Genomic DNA, 18,927 nt, shown 5'->3' on the forward strand with positions numbered 1-18,927 from the left:
ACATCCTGGAAATGGAGGACTGGCTCCAGGATGAGGATCAGCTCCTGTCTGGCGGGCATGGTGTCCTGCTCCTCCTCCTCCACAACCCTGCCCTTTTGGAGGCTAATGCCCTGGGTATCCTGGCCGGAGCTTATGACAGCAATGGGGAGAGAGGAGGCAGCTATGCGGTGCCACTCCAGAGCAAGAACTTTGTTCCCTAGCCTTAGTGTAGGCCTGCTGGAGTTCTTTGACATTCATGCGAACCTGGTCGAGGGTCCGCATGTGGCTTTTCTCCACCAGGCTGGCTACAGACATCGGCATTCTGCCTTCTGGTGCGGAAATCCTGGATGTTGGTCTCTTGCAGGATCTCCACACCAGTCCAGGCTACTGCCCCCTTTTCATCCCTGGCCAGGGGCATCAGAGGGTGCTGCAGGAGTGCTGGCAGCCACATAGGGCACAGAGGGAGCGCTGGGGTCCAACATGACTTAATGAAGCGTGCTATGTGGCATGGGGCTAGCAAGTCTGCCCTGGTGCCACAAGCACTTTCCCTTCTGCCTGCAGCTTTAAACTCTGCAGAAGGGGAGCACTGGAGTTGTTAAGGGTGTGGCCAGAGTGGTCACAAGTTCAGCTGAGAGAGGTCTCTGGAGACCAATTATTTTGAAACAGCAGCAACTGAGCATCCACACTAACGCTACTTTGAATAACAATTTCAAAATAAGTATAATTCCTCATGACAAGCAGGAGTTATTTCAAAATAAATATTTTGAAATAACTCCCTAGAGCAGACAAGGGCTCAGTAAGGCATAGATGGATGAAGAAAGGCTGAAATATTACTCTGTGCGTATGTGACCAGAAGAATGGGAAAAGATACCTCACGTTGTGAATCAAGAGTGACTTCAATGGAGTCAACAGAATCACACCCTTGTATACTGGATGTGAGACCAGAATCAGAACCTCTCTCTTCAAGATATCCCCTCCACGATACCTGTGTAACCCTTTGCCTTCAGTGGGCTTGTACAGTTGTGACTTTGAAGCTCACTGAAGACATTTGTTGATTATGAAAAAGAAACAGAACCCACCTTGTCCTCTTAGGGCTTGCCTACATGGGAAACTTTTACTAGGGCAGTTACATGCGTATAACCCCTAGAAAGACACTCTAATGCGGGTATAAGAATTGCTATTTTCAGTTTAGATTAAGCATTCCCAAACAATGCAAGTAAAACGGAGAAAAGCTGCTCTCATACCAAAATCAGAGTGTTTATGAGGGGGCGTGGTGGTCAACTATGTAACTGAACAACTATAATCAGTTTAAATATACTGCATGCAATACTGAATACATTTGCCTATGTAGATAAGGCCTTTCTGATTTGCCTCTACAGTACTGGGAGTAAAGCAGTAAAACATATTCTTGTTATTACAATAAAAAGATCTGGTTCTCAAAGCAAAAAGGAAACATTTCTTCTAAGCATTTTTATAAATTAGCATTACAGAATAGAAAAAAAAGTGGACCGATTTTTTTCTTTGATGAGGACTATGAACAAACCATGGCTTTACATACATTCTTCAATGGCAGATGGTGTAGGAACTAAAACCACCATATTTGTTTATTTATTCTGATTGATTTAATACATTTTAATGTGGTGCACATTGCCCACTTTAATTTACTTCATTCCTATACACATTTAGATGTGTATTAAATTCAGACCTTAACAAATTTGACAAGTGACTCTTTGGAACTAAATATTTGGTTCATGTAGTAGTAAAATGAATCCACTGCACACTCTGGTTAATCCATTTTATTTTCTTTATAAATGTATCATTGAAACCACTGACCCATCTTGGAGGAACATACTTAAAAAAAGATTTATAAACCAAATAATTGTTTTCTTGAACAGTTTATATATTGCTTATGATTATGCAGATTGTTTCCATAAGCACAGAAACATATAGCTAGTGCCACATCAGATCTACTTTCTAACAACAAGAAAAATCACAAACAAAAGGGCCACCCTATAATTTTAAAAAACTCTGAGGAGTTCCATTTCTGCATTTGGATATCAATATTGTGAAGACAAACAAACTGATTTTCCTTAAAAAAAAAAACGCTAAGGAAAAACGTCACCATGTTCTTTGAAACTTTTTAAAAAAAAACTTGATGGAACAACCTCTGCTTCAAAAGATCTTCAGAGTTTAAAAACAGTCCAATACTGCCACATGGTGGCAATGAATGGGCATTGTTCATTTTGAAAGTGTTGAGTAATAGAAGTGATAACATCTACTTGAGAACAAAATATGTTAAATATCTAGTCCATGAATAATCACAGCTATAAATAAAAAGAAAAATGAACTCTGAGAACAGAGTCTTTACGAAGGAAATATAATTTATCTAGTAACAGGCTCATATAAGAAAAATAATTTAAGATATTTTGTGATTAAGTCTTTAGCCTTGTTACTCTCCTCCCAGGAAAGCAGTTTCCACCCACACATTTCTCAGTACAGCATGTTCTTGCCAACAAGCAATATTTAAGCGTATCTAAAAAGTCTATGACCATTTATTTCATTTTATTGTTTTTAAAGGCAGGAACTTTTAAACAATGTAATGCCAGTTGGCATGAGACTTTTTCTTCCTGGAATTCAGGAAGTCATAGAAATTTAATTTAAAAATTCTCTTTTACACAGACTTTTTGATGGCTGCCTTTCTCACACTGAAGAGATATGCTTCATAGATAATGTTTAAGAAGTTGTCGTCATTCTGAAAAACAAAATAAATAAGACTTATTATTGGAAGTTCCCATGCTAAAAGGTTCTGAATTATTTTCTTTTCAGAGTCTAATGAATTTTCAACCTTACCATCCCACTCAAAATTGGCATTAACAGGAGATTTTCATCACCAAACACACAAAAACAGATCACAAAACCCAAACACAGTGTTATCTACAGCTTATAGCTTTAACAGCATTTTCACATACATTGGCGGCATGAGAAAAGGGGGAATTCTTATTTTTTTAGACGAGTTGAAGAGATGGAAAACAGGAAACTTTGTAAATTTGTGCTAGCATTGGGGCTGGAGGAAAATTAGACTTTTCTCTTCCTCATTCTGCAAGACTTCTGCAGTGATAACATAATTGCAATTTCTTCCCTTCACCCTAATTATCACATAAGGAGGAGATCCTTTACGTAGTTTCTGTTCCTTATGAACTCCTGTAGCAATAATACCAAAGTGCCTGGGAGAGCAGGTGTGCTGATTTAGTTCCTGTTGTTACACTAAATTCTATGCAGGTAAATTACTGTACCTGCAGTAAGTGTCATTGGCTTTAACAGTCTTAAGCTGCACTGGTTCCTCCAGCCATGCATTCTTAAGTAGATGGTGGATTCTTGATCACCTGCTTAGGGTCTAGCTGATCTTCATATGTGGACTGGGGAAGGAATTTTCCCTCAAGTCAGATTGCCAAAGATCTTGAGGCTTTTAGCATTCCTCTGTAGTAGGGAATCGGAGTCATTTGCTGGTATCTCTAATTCCCAGTCTTTCCAATGATCTTAGGCATTGTGCACCTTGGTCCCTCATATTGTCTACAATGATCTTAGGCATTGTGCACCTTGGTCCCTCATACTGTCTACCAGTAGCATGTAACAATTTAGTCTCGTGTGGGCTGTAAGCTTTGGTTTAAAATCAGCCGCTGGTTTAGTGTGGAGATGCTGGATGGTGTTGATGACCTATCATGCAGATAATATGGTAGTCCCTTTTGACTTTGAACTCTACGGCTCTTTTGGACAGTAGTTCTCAAAGCTTCATTCATTCTGCAGACCATTTTGCAATAAAATATTTTTCCACAAACCATCTCCCTTTCTGACACTGCAATACACCACACTGGTTGGTTCTCAAAATGATTCATTTTGCAGACCACAAAGGCTTTTATACACCACAGTTTAAGAACTATGGCATCAGAACTTAACAACCTGACAGAATGGAGGAACAGAACAACTCAAATTACAAGGGAGTGAACACACACGCATGAGCATAGGAGGATAACTAAAATTACAACTTTGCTTGGTGAATCAGAATCATATGAGATTGATGCTGCAAATCAGGAGACAATGGACATGAAGCCTGCTTCCAGTATCAAATGCAGAATGTTTTAACAACAGGTAATTTCCTAGCAATCTAATTAATCTTTGTACCACGGAGAAAAACCTGCTTATATGTACTTTTTGCAGACAAAGCTTCAAAGTATAACATGTACAGTCCTTGTGACAGAACATACCCATACTCACATCCTACATACTACTGCATTAATCTTTGTACAAAGTATGCCTTGAAAGGTATCATTTGAAAACTAATTTGCTGGTATAAAATGTACATAGCAGTGTTATATGTGAAGTTATAAACAAGCAGTGTTATATGTGAAGTTATAAACAAACCAAAATCATTACTAAAAGTATGTTTTCCAGAAAAGTCTGAGGAGTGGCCAAATCAATTCCTTAGAGACAGAGCAAGCTGATGCCTCAGCTAGGTGCAAACAACAGTTAATGGTCCATCAACCTTAAGTGGCCATTCTTTGGCAGAAAAGCAGTCAGAGGCAAAAATCCATATTAGCAAAGAAAGAGCATGGAGCTCCCTTCCACAAAGACTACCTGTCCCTTTGTTCCCACTGGAAATGTTTTTCAAGAGGGGAACTGAAAAATATAAAATATATAAAAAATCTTTTAAAAAGGACAATTTTTCTAAAAACTCACCAAAAGACTAAAAATAATAAAAAAAGGGCACCAAAAAGTCTAAAAGTTTTAAGCTAGCAATTTAGGAGAAAGATTGGATGGCTAACAGTTAGCAACTAGCCTGAATCGTGCTTAGCCATCCAATCTTTCTCCTAAATTGCTAGCTTAAAACTTTATTTTTGTCTTTTTGGTCTTAAATCTAGTGTGTTTCAACTAATAAAAACTCCAAGATTCATTCTGATATGCTTATATATTTTGAGCTAGATTTTTTTACAAAATTTTTTTTGCACTAGGTATTTATATTTGTAATGAAAAACAGTTGTGTGTAAGGCAAGGATAAAGTAATTGAGGTGATCGATCAATTGTTTTGGTTGGTGAAAAGGAGGAAGGCTTTGAAGATGCTGTTCTTCCATGACAAACACTGTTGCCCATTAATTTGTTTGGATCAATTTCTACACCTATCTCTACACCTTCTAATGAACGTACTTGACTGAGCGCCACAAATGGTTGAGCTGGCGCAATGTATTGAGAGCCAAGATTCACAACTGCTCTATCCACTGGGATCCCTTTAGTTTGTGGGCAGTAACAGCATAAGCGTGATGATTGGAAGCATTCACCGCTCCACCACGCTGTATCCTAAATGTGCTTGAAATTGACATGATTGAATTTGAAGGCGATGTCGGAAAGCACATCAATGAACCAATTTCAACTTTAGGGATATCGGTTTCATGAATTTGGTTGTGGCAGAAATAGGGCTATATTATGTTGGTGATGGTGCCAATTTTGCCATTGACCAAACTTGTTGCTTGGTCAACACTGTACCGACACACAACTTTAGCGCCCAGATGTATTCCAATTCTCTTTAGAATGCCTGCCTGTCAAGGGGTACGCCCCCGTCCAGGGGCTCGGCCCCCTCCGACCAGGCCTATACAGTACTCCAGAGTCCCTAGGCCAACGTCCCGGCCCTTCTATTAGGGTATGTACGGTAGTAAAAGTCTCAACACAAAAGTCCCGGCCCTTCTATCAGGGCATATACGGTAGTAAAGGCCTAGTCGCTCTGAGAAGCCTCCCCTGGCCCGGGGTTTGTTTGTCCAGGGAAGGGGAAAACGGGTGGTAGGGGGACCCGGGCCCTCCCTCTCCACCGGGTCCCAGCCCAGGGCCCTTTAGGCAGGGTCTATGGCTCCTGCCGGCTCGGCGGGGGATCCGGCCGATACACGCCGAGCCAAACTTTGTCTCCCTTGCCCTGGGCTGCTTCCTACCACGCCCTGGTTCCCCCCGGGCCCCTTCGCCTCTCAGGCAGTACCTGTCGGGGTTGAGGGCGAGCTCCTGCCACTCTGGGCCGGCGGTTGCTTTCTCCGTGTCCCGGTTCAGCGCGGGCGACGCCTCTGGACCCAGCGACTGCAAGAACTCCGGTCCGGCCTGGTCTCCTTCTCCCTGGGGCCTCCCTGCCTGCTGGGCTCCTCCTGCCTTTATACCCGGCCGCTGTTGGGAGCATGCCCAGCAGGGTCGGAGGGGCGGGGCCTTCTCTGCCAGCTGGGCCATCTCCTGCTCGTTAGTGCGGGGCCTGTCCGCCCCGTCACACTGCCGTTTATCGATCTTTGTTGGGATAGCTTGATAAAGGTTAGGCACTCGTCTTCTCTGCTCAATGAGTAGTGTATTTTGCACTGTGATTGTGAACATTTGGAGGTTTGCATTGTCTAAACTGGACAAAACTTAATTATTGTGGTTGTCCACAATACAATATTGTGGTTTACAAGTTGGCCTGATTCTCAAAACTTTTCCCGGTGAAAAGTACCCTTGTTGCTGGCTTTCCTCACATTTATATAGTAATATATTTAGTTGTTCTAGTGAGAGTTTTTCGCTTGAAGATTTAAAATTTCGATAAATGTATCCCCTTGCTGTTGCATGTTTTCAGTCAATTCACAAAAGCTAAAGAGGCACCAGAGATGCACAGCAGGTCTCAGTGAAACAGGCAGCTTATAAATGGGACTGCCTGATACTAGTAGAAATTGAAGGAGATCACCGAAGAGCAAGATGTTCAAGCCTCCAAAAAGTTAATCAAAATTTTTACGTTCTCTTAACCGAAGATCAATGTACACTAACCACTCATATGGTATCATAGAAACTTCTTCAATGATAACGAATCTCACATGATGCCATTGGCGTCACATAAATTGAAGGTAATCTCTAGACAAGGATGTCAAAGAGGGCATGTGGCAGTCTTTTTGAATGGGCAACTTGAACATTGAGTTCAGCATTTTGGTCGTTGACCAATAATGCAGCTACTCCAGTGGGGGCTGCCACTTTGAAGAAGGTCCCAGCAGGATCTACTGGTCAGTAAAAATGATAAATCAGCTTAATCAGCAGCTTGAGTAGAAATGTCTTGCCAGTTCTGGCGCCTACAGTGATGAACAACAGGAGAGGTGGCGTTGCTGGATTCTGATCTGTGGCTAATAGCTCATGCTAAATGTGGGATATAATGTAGTTGAACAGTTGTCTCTGTTTGAGACTCATTCAAGATCTTCCGCTTTTGAAATCTTCACCTGGCATGTTAAAGTTAGATTCTTCCACCTCAATCAACTTGATTTTGTCTGGATTTCAATTCTGTTGAGCTTAGCCATACTCTATCTGCATGAAAGTGTTAATTTGATTGATGGCAGCTTCTATTTCTTGTTCAAATCACTGGAATTCTTTTATGTTACTGTTCCTCGATCGCAAAAAGTCGACTGGCAATAAAGAATTGCTCGGCAGTTCCGTGTCCTTCCAAAAGCTCAGATTCCTTTCGAAAAGGTCTTTAAAGAAGCAGTAAGTCATAGAAGTAGCCTTCTTTATCTATTGTGTATGAAAAGCGAGGGGGTGCATATGACAGCTGGTCTTGTCCGAATATTCATCTTTGATCCATCTTTCAAGGTAAGCAAATGTGAGGGCACGATCCCACTCAAATCAAACTTTCCAGAAGCCTCTGGAACCCATCCCAATCAAACTGAACTTTGCAGAAGGCCTTCCAACCCTTGCAATACAAATATGATGCACACCCATATGTTTGTATAGGTATCTGCACGTGTGAGAGAAAGTTGGAAATCCCATGGCAGACAGACAAAAACAGTTTCTGTTTAATAGAAAGACTGTCTAATAAAAACAAAACAAACAAAAAAGCAGGGGCAGATTCCCCAAGAAACCCTCTGTCTCTCCCTGCCCATCAAATTCCTTGACAATGAAGAAACAAAGGACTCTGGGGGAGGTGGCTGACTTAAAGAGTTTGTTTCAGCAGTCTTATTGATCATGTGTCAAGGAAAATTTTGTTTTGAATCCAACATAAATTAGGCACCAGAAAGATGACTGTTTGGGGCCAGGGGATTATTAATGCTCCTTTTAGATCTGGTATGGTTCCCCTCATCTTGAAATAGGTGGTGATAAAACATTACTTAAGAAGCCTTCCCTGGACCCATATGATTTGAATAACTATCACCCAGTCGCTAATATTCCCTTCCTGGGCAAGGTACTCAAGTGGGCAATGGTGTTGCAACTCCAAACTTTCTTGGAATAAACAGATTATCTAGATCCATTTCAGTCTGGAGATAGATAGAAGGAGTGCATCCCTGTTGATTCTCTTGGATCTCTCGGCGGCTTTCGATACCATCAACCATGGTATCCTTCTGGAGTGCCTCGCAGAGTTGGGTATCAGAGGCACTGTTTTGTGGTGATTCCAGTCTTACCTGTTAGGAAGCTTTCAGAAGGTGCAGCTGGGGGTGGGGTGGGAGGAGGGGCTGCTATTTGACCTTGTGGCGACTGTGCTATGGGGCCCCGCAAGGTTCCATCTTGTCCTCTATGATGTTTAACATCTACATGAAACCGCTGGAGAGGTCGTAAGATCTGGAAGATGGGTGCAGATGACACCCAACTTTATTTCTGTGTGACACTGGATCCAGGTGTGGTGGCACCTGATCTGAACCGGTGCCTGGAGGTGGTGATGGACTGGATGAGGTTGAATAAGCTAAATCCAGATAAGACCAAGGTCCTTTGGCCCAGGAAGCTATCTGTCTGGGAATGTGGTATGTTACCTGTTCTGGATGGAGTCACACTCCCCCTGAAAGAATAGGTATGTAGCTTGGAAGTCTTCCTGGACCCTTTTCTAACATTTAAGAATCAGATTTCTTCAGTGGCCAGGCGTGCTTTTGGGAAGCTTTGGCTCATCCACCAGCTGAGACCCTTCCTGAATAAGAATGACCTGGCTACGGTGATTCATGCTTTTGTCACATCCTGATTGGACTACTGCAATGCACTCTTACACGGGGCTGCCTTTGAAGAGACTTCGGAAACTTCAACTGGTCCAGAACGTGGCTGCTTGAGTTTTAACTAACACTCATTATACGGAGCACATTATGCTGGTGCTCCAGCAGCTGCGCTGTCTTCTGGTATATTTCCAGGAACAATACAAGCCACCCTTCTTACCTGTGCTTTTATTGGTGCTTGTGTGTGTGTGTGTGTATATGTGTGCGCGCGCGCCAGTCCATCCCACCTCTTGAGATGTCTTTGCAGGTTTTATGCCCCTGTTGGGATCTTATATTTAACTTTTTTATATCTATTGTGTTTTAAAATTTTTGTAAGCTGCCTTGAATATTTTAAATAGTGAGATGGGGGAAAATATTTATAAATAAATAAATAAACGAATAAATACAAACCAGAAATGATTACAACAAAAATGTATGGAGCTTGTACTGTCAACCCCCCTGATTATTTTTAGTAAAGGATGACACAGACATGTCACAGGCTTCTGTGGATTGTTGTTCATTGACTGCAACCTGGCTGTGATTTTTAATAAAAATAACCGTGACAAAATCTTAACCTTATTTAGGTATGCCCTCTCTCCGTTCCATTATGCAAGTCATTAATGAAAATACTGAATAGTACCAAATTCCCACCCTGTGAAATCCCATTAGATGTATCCTCCTTGTTGGACAGCACGAGAACGGTTCTTCAAACAGTTGTGCATCACTTTCTAATAATTCCATCTAGACTGCTTTTCCCTAAATTGTTTACGAGACTGTCATGTGGAACTATCAAAAGCTTTACTTAATTACGTCTGCTATTTCCGCCTCCCTCCCCACCACTAGGCTAGTAGCCCCATCAAAGAAGGAAACTAGGTTGGTTTAGCAGAGTTTGTTCCTGATAAATCCATGCTTGCTGTTCTATAACCCTGTTATCCTCTAGGTGCTTACAATAGTTTTCCAGATCAACAAAGTTAGGCTGACTGATCCTATAATTCCCCAGTTCTTCTTTGTTCCCCTTTTTAAAGATAGGTACTTTATTTGCCTTTCTCTAGTCCTCTTCTAGACTTCACCTGTCCTCCATGATTTCTTGAAGATAATTTGTCTCAGCTAGTTCCTTAGGTATTTTAGGATGATATCCATCTAAATAGTCTTTTCTTATTTTACATTCCTTCCCCCTTGTTAAAATTAATTGTGTAGAGAATCAGAAAACCTTTTGTTAGAGAAGTTTGAAGCAAAATGCTCATTAAACACCTCAGTCTTCTTGATGTCCGTTATTAGCTTCCCTGCGAAGTAGAGGACCTACACTTATGTAGACAAGTGGCCAGGACGTTGACTATGTCTACGCTGGGAGGGTTTGGTGACAAAAGTGCTGTTGACATGCAAAAATCAGCAAAAGTAAAAACCGATCAAACTGTATTTTCTTACTCCTATTATCAACATTTCATGGCCATGTTGCTAGCTCCCCTGTCAATAGATAAGAGCAAAGCAACGTGGGTAAGCATCCCACAGTGCAGTATTGTGGGGGGGGGCAGAACTAATCCCTATGCTTCTTGGGATTCTCTCCGAGTTCTCCCATAGCACTTTCAGCTGCTGGGAGAAGTATCATGAGTAGCTCTGTGAGCTCTCCATGCTGAGGGATGTCAAAGCAGCACAGAAGTCTCTCCAGCCTTCCTCCTGCAGCAGCGAGGTTACTCGACTAGTCAATTAACTGATATTTAACATTCCTAGGCCAGACCCTGGGCTCCATGCAGTGCTGCTTTGAAATGCAAGCCCAGGTCCCCAGCTGGCCCGGGCTACATGCAGTATTTCAAAGTGGAGGTGCCACGTGCAGCCCAGGGTCAGCAGGGAAGTCCCCAGCTGACCCCACGCTCCACATGGCACTGCTGCTTTGAAACACCATGTAGAGCCTGACACTGGCTGTTGCTACACTTCAAAAATGGAAGCACCCTTATTGACTAATTGAATAGCCAATGCAAATTGCATCGACTATTCGATTAGCCAAATCGAAATTTTACATCTCTATTCTAGTATTCATAAAATTTCAAGATAGGATCTTCAAAGAGCACTCATTCTACCCTGTGACAAATACAGAATAGTTTTCTATATAATGTTCCCGAGTGTCCTGTCAAGATTGTATCTGAGTCGGTATCTGAATCAAGTTGGATTTAATGGACGTTGTTGTTGTTGTAAAAATTAAAGAAATATCGAAATATTTTTAAAATCTTTACTTGTTCACTTTCAACTCATTATTTCTTATTCCTATCTGAACTTCTCCTGCCCTAACATGGATATCCTTTAAGGATTTCCAAAGTATTGCCATTGATATGCTCTTCTTTTAGCTCAATTATATTCATGTAGTAGTTTTCACCTTTAAGGCAATTCCTTTAAGTCCATAGCATCTTGGTTCCCTGAATCCCCTCAAATGTATTACCATTCTTAAACTGCTGCACCCAAAACTGCAGCATTAATCAAAATGCAGTTAAACCAAAATTGTACCAACAGGGACAACGATTTATCACTTCTTTAATATACAGCCAAAATAGTACAACACTTGGTGGACATTTGAGTTTACTAATCTATCAACCAGACTGGTGAGTAGGATCAATTATGCATCAGAGGTATTAAAATCATAAAGGGAAAGAGGGATGCAAGCGAAGGGGGAATGTTTCTGATTCTTTACCTGGATCAGGTGTAAAAGTGTTTCCTGCAGTTGCATCTTGGTCAAGGAGTTGCTATTTATGATTGATGGCTCTGGATTCTGCATAGGAAGGAGAAGACTAGCGGCATTGGCAGGAGATTCTTGATTTGCAGGTGGTAAGCACCTACTTTCACTTGCCTTTGGCGGAGCAGGTGTGGACTGCGTGAACAACATGGGAGACATCAGCAGTGTAGGAGTCACGGTAGCAGGAATACACTGAGGTGAGATTACCTGTCAATACACAAGTTAATAAAAAAAATGGAAGCATTTAAGCAATGTATATATTCACTAAGAATACAGGAGCAAAGATGAAGAGGACTCCATCCTGCAACAGAATCACAAGAGCAAATATGCAAGAGTACAGTGAAGATTAAGAGTATCTGGGGCTCACGATCACCCATGTATTCAAAACTGCAGTACTGAATCTCAAGTATAATAAAGTCTTCATAACTGGCAATTTACTTAAATACAAAATCAGATTATTATAAAAGTTTGACTATTCTAAATATTAGCACTGTAGAAGAATGGCAAACTGCAACACTTGAGGTCCTTCTTAGAAGGCAGTCTTTCCATGTCCCCTGGTTTGAGAATACACTTGCTAGTATGAATGTGTACCTTAATAAATATTTTGTACTTAATAGTGACCTATAGTGCTTTTCATCTACAGCTCTTAAAATACTGTGGGGAGGGGAAATGCATCCTCATTTTACAGACTGGAAAACAGGAAGAAGAGCTTAAGTGACTTGCCCAAAGTTCCATAGCAAGCTGCTGGCAGAGCAAGAACAGAATCCAGTATTGACTTTCTGGCCCATGTTCAATACACTGGACGGACATGGACACAGAAAACACAAGCCTATGAAAAAGAAACCATCTTCACCAGAAACCTAGAAAGCTATTATCAATCTGCCAGAGTTCCCTTAATTTTAGTTTAAGTAGGGAGCTACATATTGACCTGAAAGTAGACTACAAACCTGCAGAGTTTTTATCCTTTTTATTTTGGGGTACATTTGGAACCATTAAATGTGCAGCATTGATAATGCTGGTAGGAATAAGATAATATGATAAGGACTGTCTAAGTAGCAGAGCAGCTGGCCCACTCTGGCCAGAAGGGGTTAAAGCAGGCTGGAGGGAGCCTGTGCAGAACCCCAGCCAATGAGGAAAGGGCTCCTAGGGGAGCCAATTAGAAAGTGGCTTGTTGAGGCAGTCCTGATTATAAGGAGCTGCTTAGCAGAGCATTGGGGTCCATACCAATGAGGGTGCAGGACTGATTTCCTGAGAGAAAGCATCCTGGATAGAGCAGTACTAGTCAGGCTCAGGGAAGCGAGATAGACAGGCTCCCACCTGACACCTGTCAGGCTGTAGGCCTTGATACAGGGGCAAGGAGGTGCAAGGAGTCACAGGGAAGTGGACCAGGGAGCAAGAGGCAGTAGAGAGGAGAGGAGAGCAGGAAAAGGATACCGCCAGACGGTCTCCGAATTGGGGACACAGAGTAGTGGGTGAGCCTGGGTCCCTCCCTTCCCCTTTGCACCACACCTAACCACATTTAAGGATGGCCTTTATAGATTGTGGCTTGATCCTGAGGTGAGAGCTAGAAAGGGCTATAGTTGGCCATGGTGGCAGAGGACAAGACAGAACTCCTGATACCCCCAGAAGGGGAGAAAGATCAAAGTGGTGGGCACTGCCAGAAGGCAGTGTCCCAAAGAGGATGTTGTGGTCCTGGGAGTGATATCTATCAGGCCCTGCTGGCTTGAATACAAGTACTTTATCTAAATATTCTTTTCCTATTTTACATTCCTTCCCCCTTGTTAAAATTAATTGTGTAGAGAACCAGCAAACCTTTTTTTTTTTTTTTTTTAAATAGAAGTTTGAAGCAAAATGCTCATTAAACACCTCAGTCTTCTTGATGACCCTTATTAGCTTCCCTGCTAAGTAGAGGACCTACAGCTAGAGCATGGAGAGCGCAAAGTGACAAAAGGCGAGACACCAGCCAGAAGGGGGTGCCCTACTGAGAACTGAGCTAATTCCTGGAATGACAAGCAGGAGGAGCTGTGGTGGTGAGTTTCAACACTGTTACAGGCTGTTTAAATGTTCGCCAAAAGGCTCTAGCAATGGACCTTAATTTTAGTTTGTAGCTTTCCTCATTGCTGAAGTATCTGGCATTATTGGAGAGACTCCAAATGGGAGCAATATTGTCATGCCTGTGATTTGGATTAAAAAACACAACCACCATCAAACAAACATAGCCGCATCTTCTAAAACTCTATATAAGTTTGACTCTCTCAATGACAGATGTTGGTCTAATAAAAGATATTTCCTCACTACATTGTGTCTTTAATATCCTGGGATCAATGCTACAAGATGACTTAATATTTACTGTTATTGTATCTAAACTATTTGAACACCATTCAGCATAATATGCAGTCATTCCAAAAAGAGAGAGAGAAAAGGACTAATTTCTCAGGCTACTTTATGATGCTAAATTTACCGGTACAGAAAAAACTTTCTAAAAATTTGTGGATATGAAAAAGCATGCACTATGCACTGTGTCAATGTCTGTCACTAACTGCACTGTTAAGTAAATATTGTTTTTCTATTTTTCAAAGCCAGACTTTGTTAAAAAGAAAACTATTTACCTACAATTTCTATTCTATTCTTGTTCTATCCTCAGAGGCCAAGATGAACAAGTTTTTTCCCTCCTCCTTATGACACCCTTTTAGATACCTGAAAACTGCTATCATGTCCCCCCTCAATCTTCTCTTTTCTAAACGAAACAAACCCAATTCCTTTAGCCTTCCCTCATAGGTCATATTCTCTAGACCTTTAAATCATTCTCGTTGCTCTTCTCTGGACCCTCTCAATTTCTCCACATCTTTCTTGAAATGTGGTGCCCAGAACTGGACACAATACTCCAACTGAGGCCTAACCAGCGCAGAGTAGAGCAGAAGAATGATTTCTCGTGTCTTGCTCACAACACACCTGTTAATATATCCCAGAATCATGTTTGCTTTCTTTGCAACAGCATCACTGCTGACTCATATTTAACTTGTGGTCCACTATAACCCCTAGATCCCTTTCTGCCGTACTCCTTCCCAGACCGTCGCTTCCCATTCTGTATGTGTGAAACTGATTGTTCCTTCCTAAGTGGAGCACTTTGCATTTGTCTTTATTAAACTTCATCCTATTTATCTCAGACCATTTCTCCAATTTGTCCAGGTCATTTTGAATTATGACCCTACCCTCTAGATTAGTCGCAATCCCTCCCAGCTTGGTATCATCTGCAAACTTAATAAGCGTACTTTCTATACCAATATCTAAATCGTTGATGAAGATATTAAACAGAGCCAGTACCAAAACAGACCCCTGCGGAACCCCACTTGTTTGTAGATAAAAGAAAAGTAATATGCTTCTACAGAATTTGGATTCAATGTCTGGTTCTTAAAAATCAAAGATACCACTTTGCTCTAGGGATGTAATAGTATAATCGATTAACTGACTAATCAAAAGCTTATAGGTTAATGCTATAGACTATACGCATTTCCACCCCCTCCTCCCACCAGTAAATTTTTTAGCAGGCTGGCTAGCAGCCCAGCTCAGTTCTGGGTTGTGCTGGATTCAGGACCTACCGCGGACAAGGCTGTTTTTTAAACTGGCCCCCCTTGTGGACCAGCTCCCACCTGATATGGAGGCGGCAGCACAGAGTGGCAGGGGGCTCCTTGGGAGTGGGGCCAGAGCGCAATGGCTGCTTGGCCTCGCCTCCGGGGACTACAGAACAGCTGAGTATTTTGATAAGAATTCATGAGGTTAATTGACTATTGAATTAACCAATATTTAACATCCTTACTTTGCACCATACAATCTGAAGAATAAATCTGTAACAAAGTACAGAGGTAGCACATGGACTTATTCTAGTCATAAGCAAATGTACAAACTAGTTTAGTAGGCATCACTTAAGAATTATTTATTTTTCAATTAGAGGAACTGCTTTTCACTAGTAAAACAAACAGAGGCTAAGTATGTAAGTGACTCTGCCATATATAGTGACAGAATAAAGTTAATATTTGGCTAATGTAAGACGTAAGTGATCATCACACCTAAAATGTCTCAGGATAGGACTAGAAAATATATGTACCTATTTCTTGTAAACAAAAAATCTTAGATTTTCTATGTAACAAGTTTAAAAATATATACTGTTAACCAATGAGATTCTGCATTTTCATAAATTCTAGCCTTTAAGTAGCTTCCTTACACATGGAGGATAATCTCCTTCAACTAAAAGGAGACTTCAGTTTAGCTATTGAGTTCAGCTACCCAAGTGACAAATTTTAGCCAATTACTTCTAAACTTCCATTGGAAACATCACATGTTGACTCTGGCATTATTACTGGTAGTACCTCCTGCAAACTTTCAATGAGAATAATTACTGTGGCTTGAAGATCCTGAACAATTTTTGGCAATGGAATAATTCCAGATAAAACACTTCTGAGGTGATCTTAGCTGGCCAGTGTGCAGGTGCCAAATTCAACTTATCCAACAAAGGAGAGTTTTTGCCATTAACCATATCTCTTATCTTTGGATAATTCCTCATAAGTACCCACATCATCTTCCTAAAAGTGTTGCTAATAGATTTTTTTCTGATGGAATTTAACCTGAGTTGCTTGTTCATTCACCATCCATTGATTGATTTATCTCTAACTTCAAGGCTTTAGTCTGATTAACCATTAGCAAAGGAGGAGTTTAGTTTGCAGTCAGCTGTACAACACTGCAAGAAAAAATGCTGCTTTGAAAAAATATTTACTTAAATATCTGTTTAGTATTCAGCAATGCTGCTGGCAGCTGAACAACATGGGACTTGAAGAATTTGTTGTTTTGTTTGAGCTGAGAAATTGGAACTCGTAAATTGAGCCTACTATCATGTATAGCTGATTGAAATGCCATATGTATCAAATGAGACTCTTAACACTAGTGGTTAGAGTACGTGTTGTAGACTTCTGGACATTTTTAGCAAATATTACTTAGGACTAAACATTTCACTTAAACTTCTCTCAGCAAATTCTAGATGCAGCTTGTGTCAAAATTTTATTGGTTAAAACCAGAAGTATAAAGTTGTTTTTATTGGCATATGCTCTTATGGGGCACTTCTCTGCTGTCAATTACATCTGAAATTCAAACAATGGATACTAAATTTATCTGTTGCCTACTTATTTATGACTGTTCAGAAATTTCCTCTCAAATATCTGATCACAGGTTAACTGTCATTACCCAAATACTATAAGTAGTATGAAAGAATCTATTGTAACTGGAAAGTTCATTCTACCATGAACTAAATGCTCTTAGTCATTTTTATGAATTGACCTGCCAAACCTAAGAAAAGTGTCATTCCAAGTTTATGGTATCATGGTATTTTTCAAGTTTATTATTATTTGTGATGAGTAAAAAATATCAGTTGTACAACCAAGCATTTCTGTTGCTTCATGCTAGACTACAAAGTACCAGATTTATGCACAAATAGAAATAATACTCTATATTGAAAGTGTATAACTGCTTTGTAGGCTGACCTAAGAAGAGGGGGTAAGTGGTCTATTGTAAATAGGATACATTATTTGTGTAGTTTCAAGGCTATGGTACATTCTTATGATCGTGGCATATACTTAAGATCATCCATATTCAGAACAGCATGTTTAATGATAACTAAGCATGTGCTTAAATTCCATTAGAGATCAATGCTTTCCCACTGAGAATTAAACATGCATTCATGTTGCCCTCCGTATGGATACTTTTCTGAATCAGTCTAGCACTAGGCTGAGTGCCTCTTTTGCAGATCTCTGCATAATTTTGTTCAGCTTGTGCTATTTTTCCCTGCAACTATTCTTTCCTTTCCATATGGGAGTTGAAAAGTTCTTATGCCATATGGAGATACATCACAAACCAATTTAAAAAACTGGGTTTGTAATGTGTCAGGATTGTTGTTCAAAAAATTTAAGCTCTCCTCTTCATTGAAGATTCATATCTGTTACTTATATATACACACACGGTCTTCCTTCCAAAAATGCAGCTATTGTTGAGGCAGCATTCTATTCCTGGTAGACATTGTAAAATTTGCTTTACTGGCCTTTGATCTGTAGTAGGAGCAGATGCCATTCTGAATGATAAACAGTTATAAGGAACAAACTTTTTGGTGCATTTACTGTCAGCAACCACGTTGATGCATCTTAAATCAGCATGTAAAAATATATTTGTGCCAAATCAATTTCATTGAAATGTTTATTCACATGACAGGATGGCACACAAGTCTTCAGCCTATACGAAACAGAATACTGACACACAGAGAAGGATTGACACGGATTTTAAAGTCTTCACAAATTTTTACCTTTCCATCCTTTTCAATAATAGGTATAACTGACTTGGCCAATTCGCTGAATTCTACATGGATAAGACCCAGTGCAACTCAATAGGTAATGTTTTACACAATCTAGTAGGTAGTGGTCCTAATGATTAAGGCTAAGATTTATTCACAGGTACTTTTGATAAGTCATGTACAGGTCACAGGCAATAAATTAAAAAATCCTGACCTGTCATAGAATCATAGGACTGGAAGGGACCTCAAAAGGTCATCGAGTCCAGCCCCCCGCCCTCAAGGCAGGACCAAGCTCCGTCTACACCATCCCTGACAGATGTCCATCTAACCTGTTCTTAAATATCTCCAGAGAGGGAGATTCCACCACCTCCCTTGGCAATTTATTCCAATATTTGACCACCCTGACAGTTAGGAATTTTTTCCTAATGTCCAATCTAAACCTCCCCTGCTGCACTTTAAGCCCATTACTCCTTGTCCTATCCTCAGAAACCAAGAGGAACAAATTTTCTCCTTCCTCCTTGTGACACCCTTTTAGATATTTGAAAACCGCTATCATGTCCCCCCTTAATCTTTTTTCCAAACTAAACAAGCCCAGATATTGAACAGTACGGGTCCCAAAACAGACCCTTGCGGAACTCCACTTGTTATCCCTTTCCAGCAGGATTTAGCACCGTTAACAACTACTCTCTGACTACGGTTATCCAGCCAATTATGCACGCACCTTATCGTGGCCCTATCTAAGTTATATTTGCCTAGTTTATCAATAAGAATATCATGCGAGACCGTATCAAATGCCTTACTAAAGTCTAGGTATATGACATCCACCGCTTCTCCCTTATCCACAAGGCTCGTTATCCTATCAAAGAAAGCTATCAGATTAGTTTGGCATGACTTGTTCTTCACAAACCCAT

At 40.8% G+C, this 18,927-nt stretch overlaps 1 protein-coding gene across 7 annotated transcripts in view; it reads right to left on the reverse strand.

Moving 5' to 3' along the window:
- Positions 1-1,760: 1,760 nt before the first annotated feature.
- Positions 1,761-18,927, reverse strand: part of DCP1B (decapping mRNA 1B) — a 57,995-nt gene continuing 40,828 nt past the window's right edge. For all 7 annotated transcript variants that reach the window (XM_075896671.1, XM_075896675.1, XM_075896691.1 and 4 more), the window contains 2 exons: positions 11,644-11,892; positions 1,761-2,731 (listed from right to left, as the gene is read on the reverse strand). In XM_075896671.1, the coding sequence (XP_075752786.1) occupies positions 2,651-2,731; positions 11,644-11,892 (330 nt within the window). In that variant the 3' untranslated portion in view covers positions 1,761-2,650. The remainder of the gene's footprint in view (positions 2,732-11,643; positions 11,893-18,927) is intronic.

The sequence above is a fragment of the Pelodiscus sinensis genome, chromosome 1, assembly GCF_049634645.1.
Source record: "Pelodiscus sinensis isolate JC-2024 chromosome 1, ASM4963464v1, whole genome shotgun sequence".
NCBI lineage: Eukaryota > Metazoa > Chordata > Testudines > Trionychidae > Pelodiscus > Pelodiscus sinensis.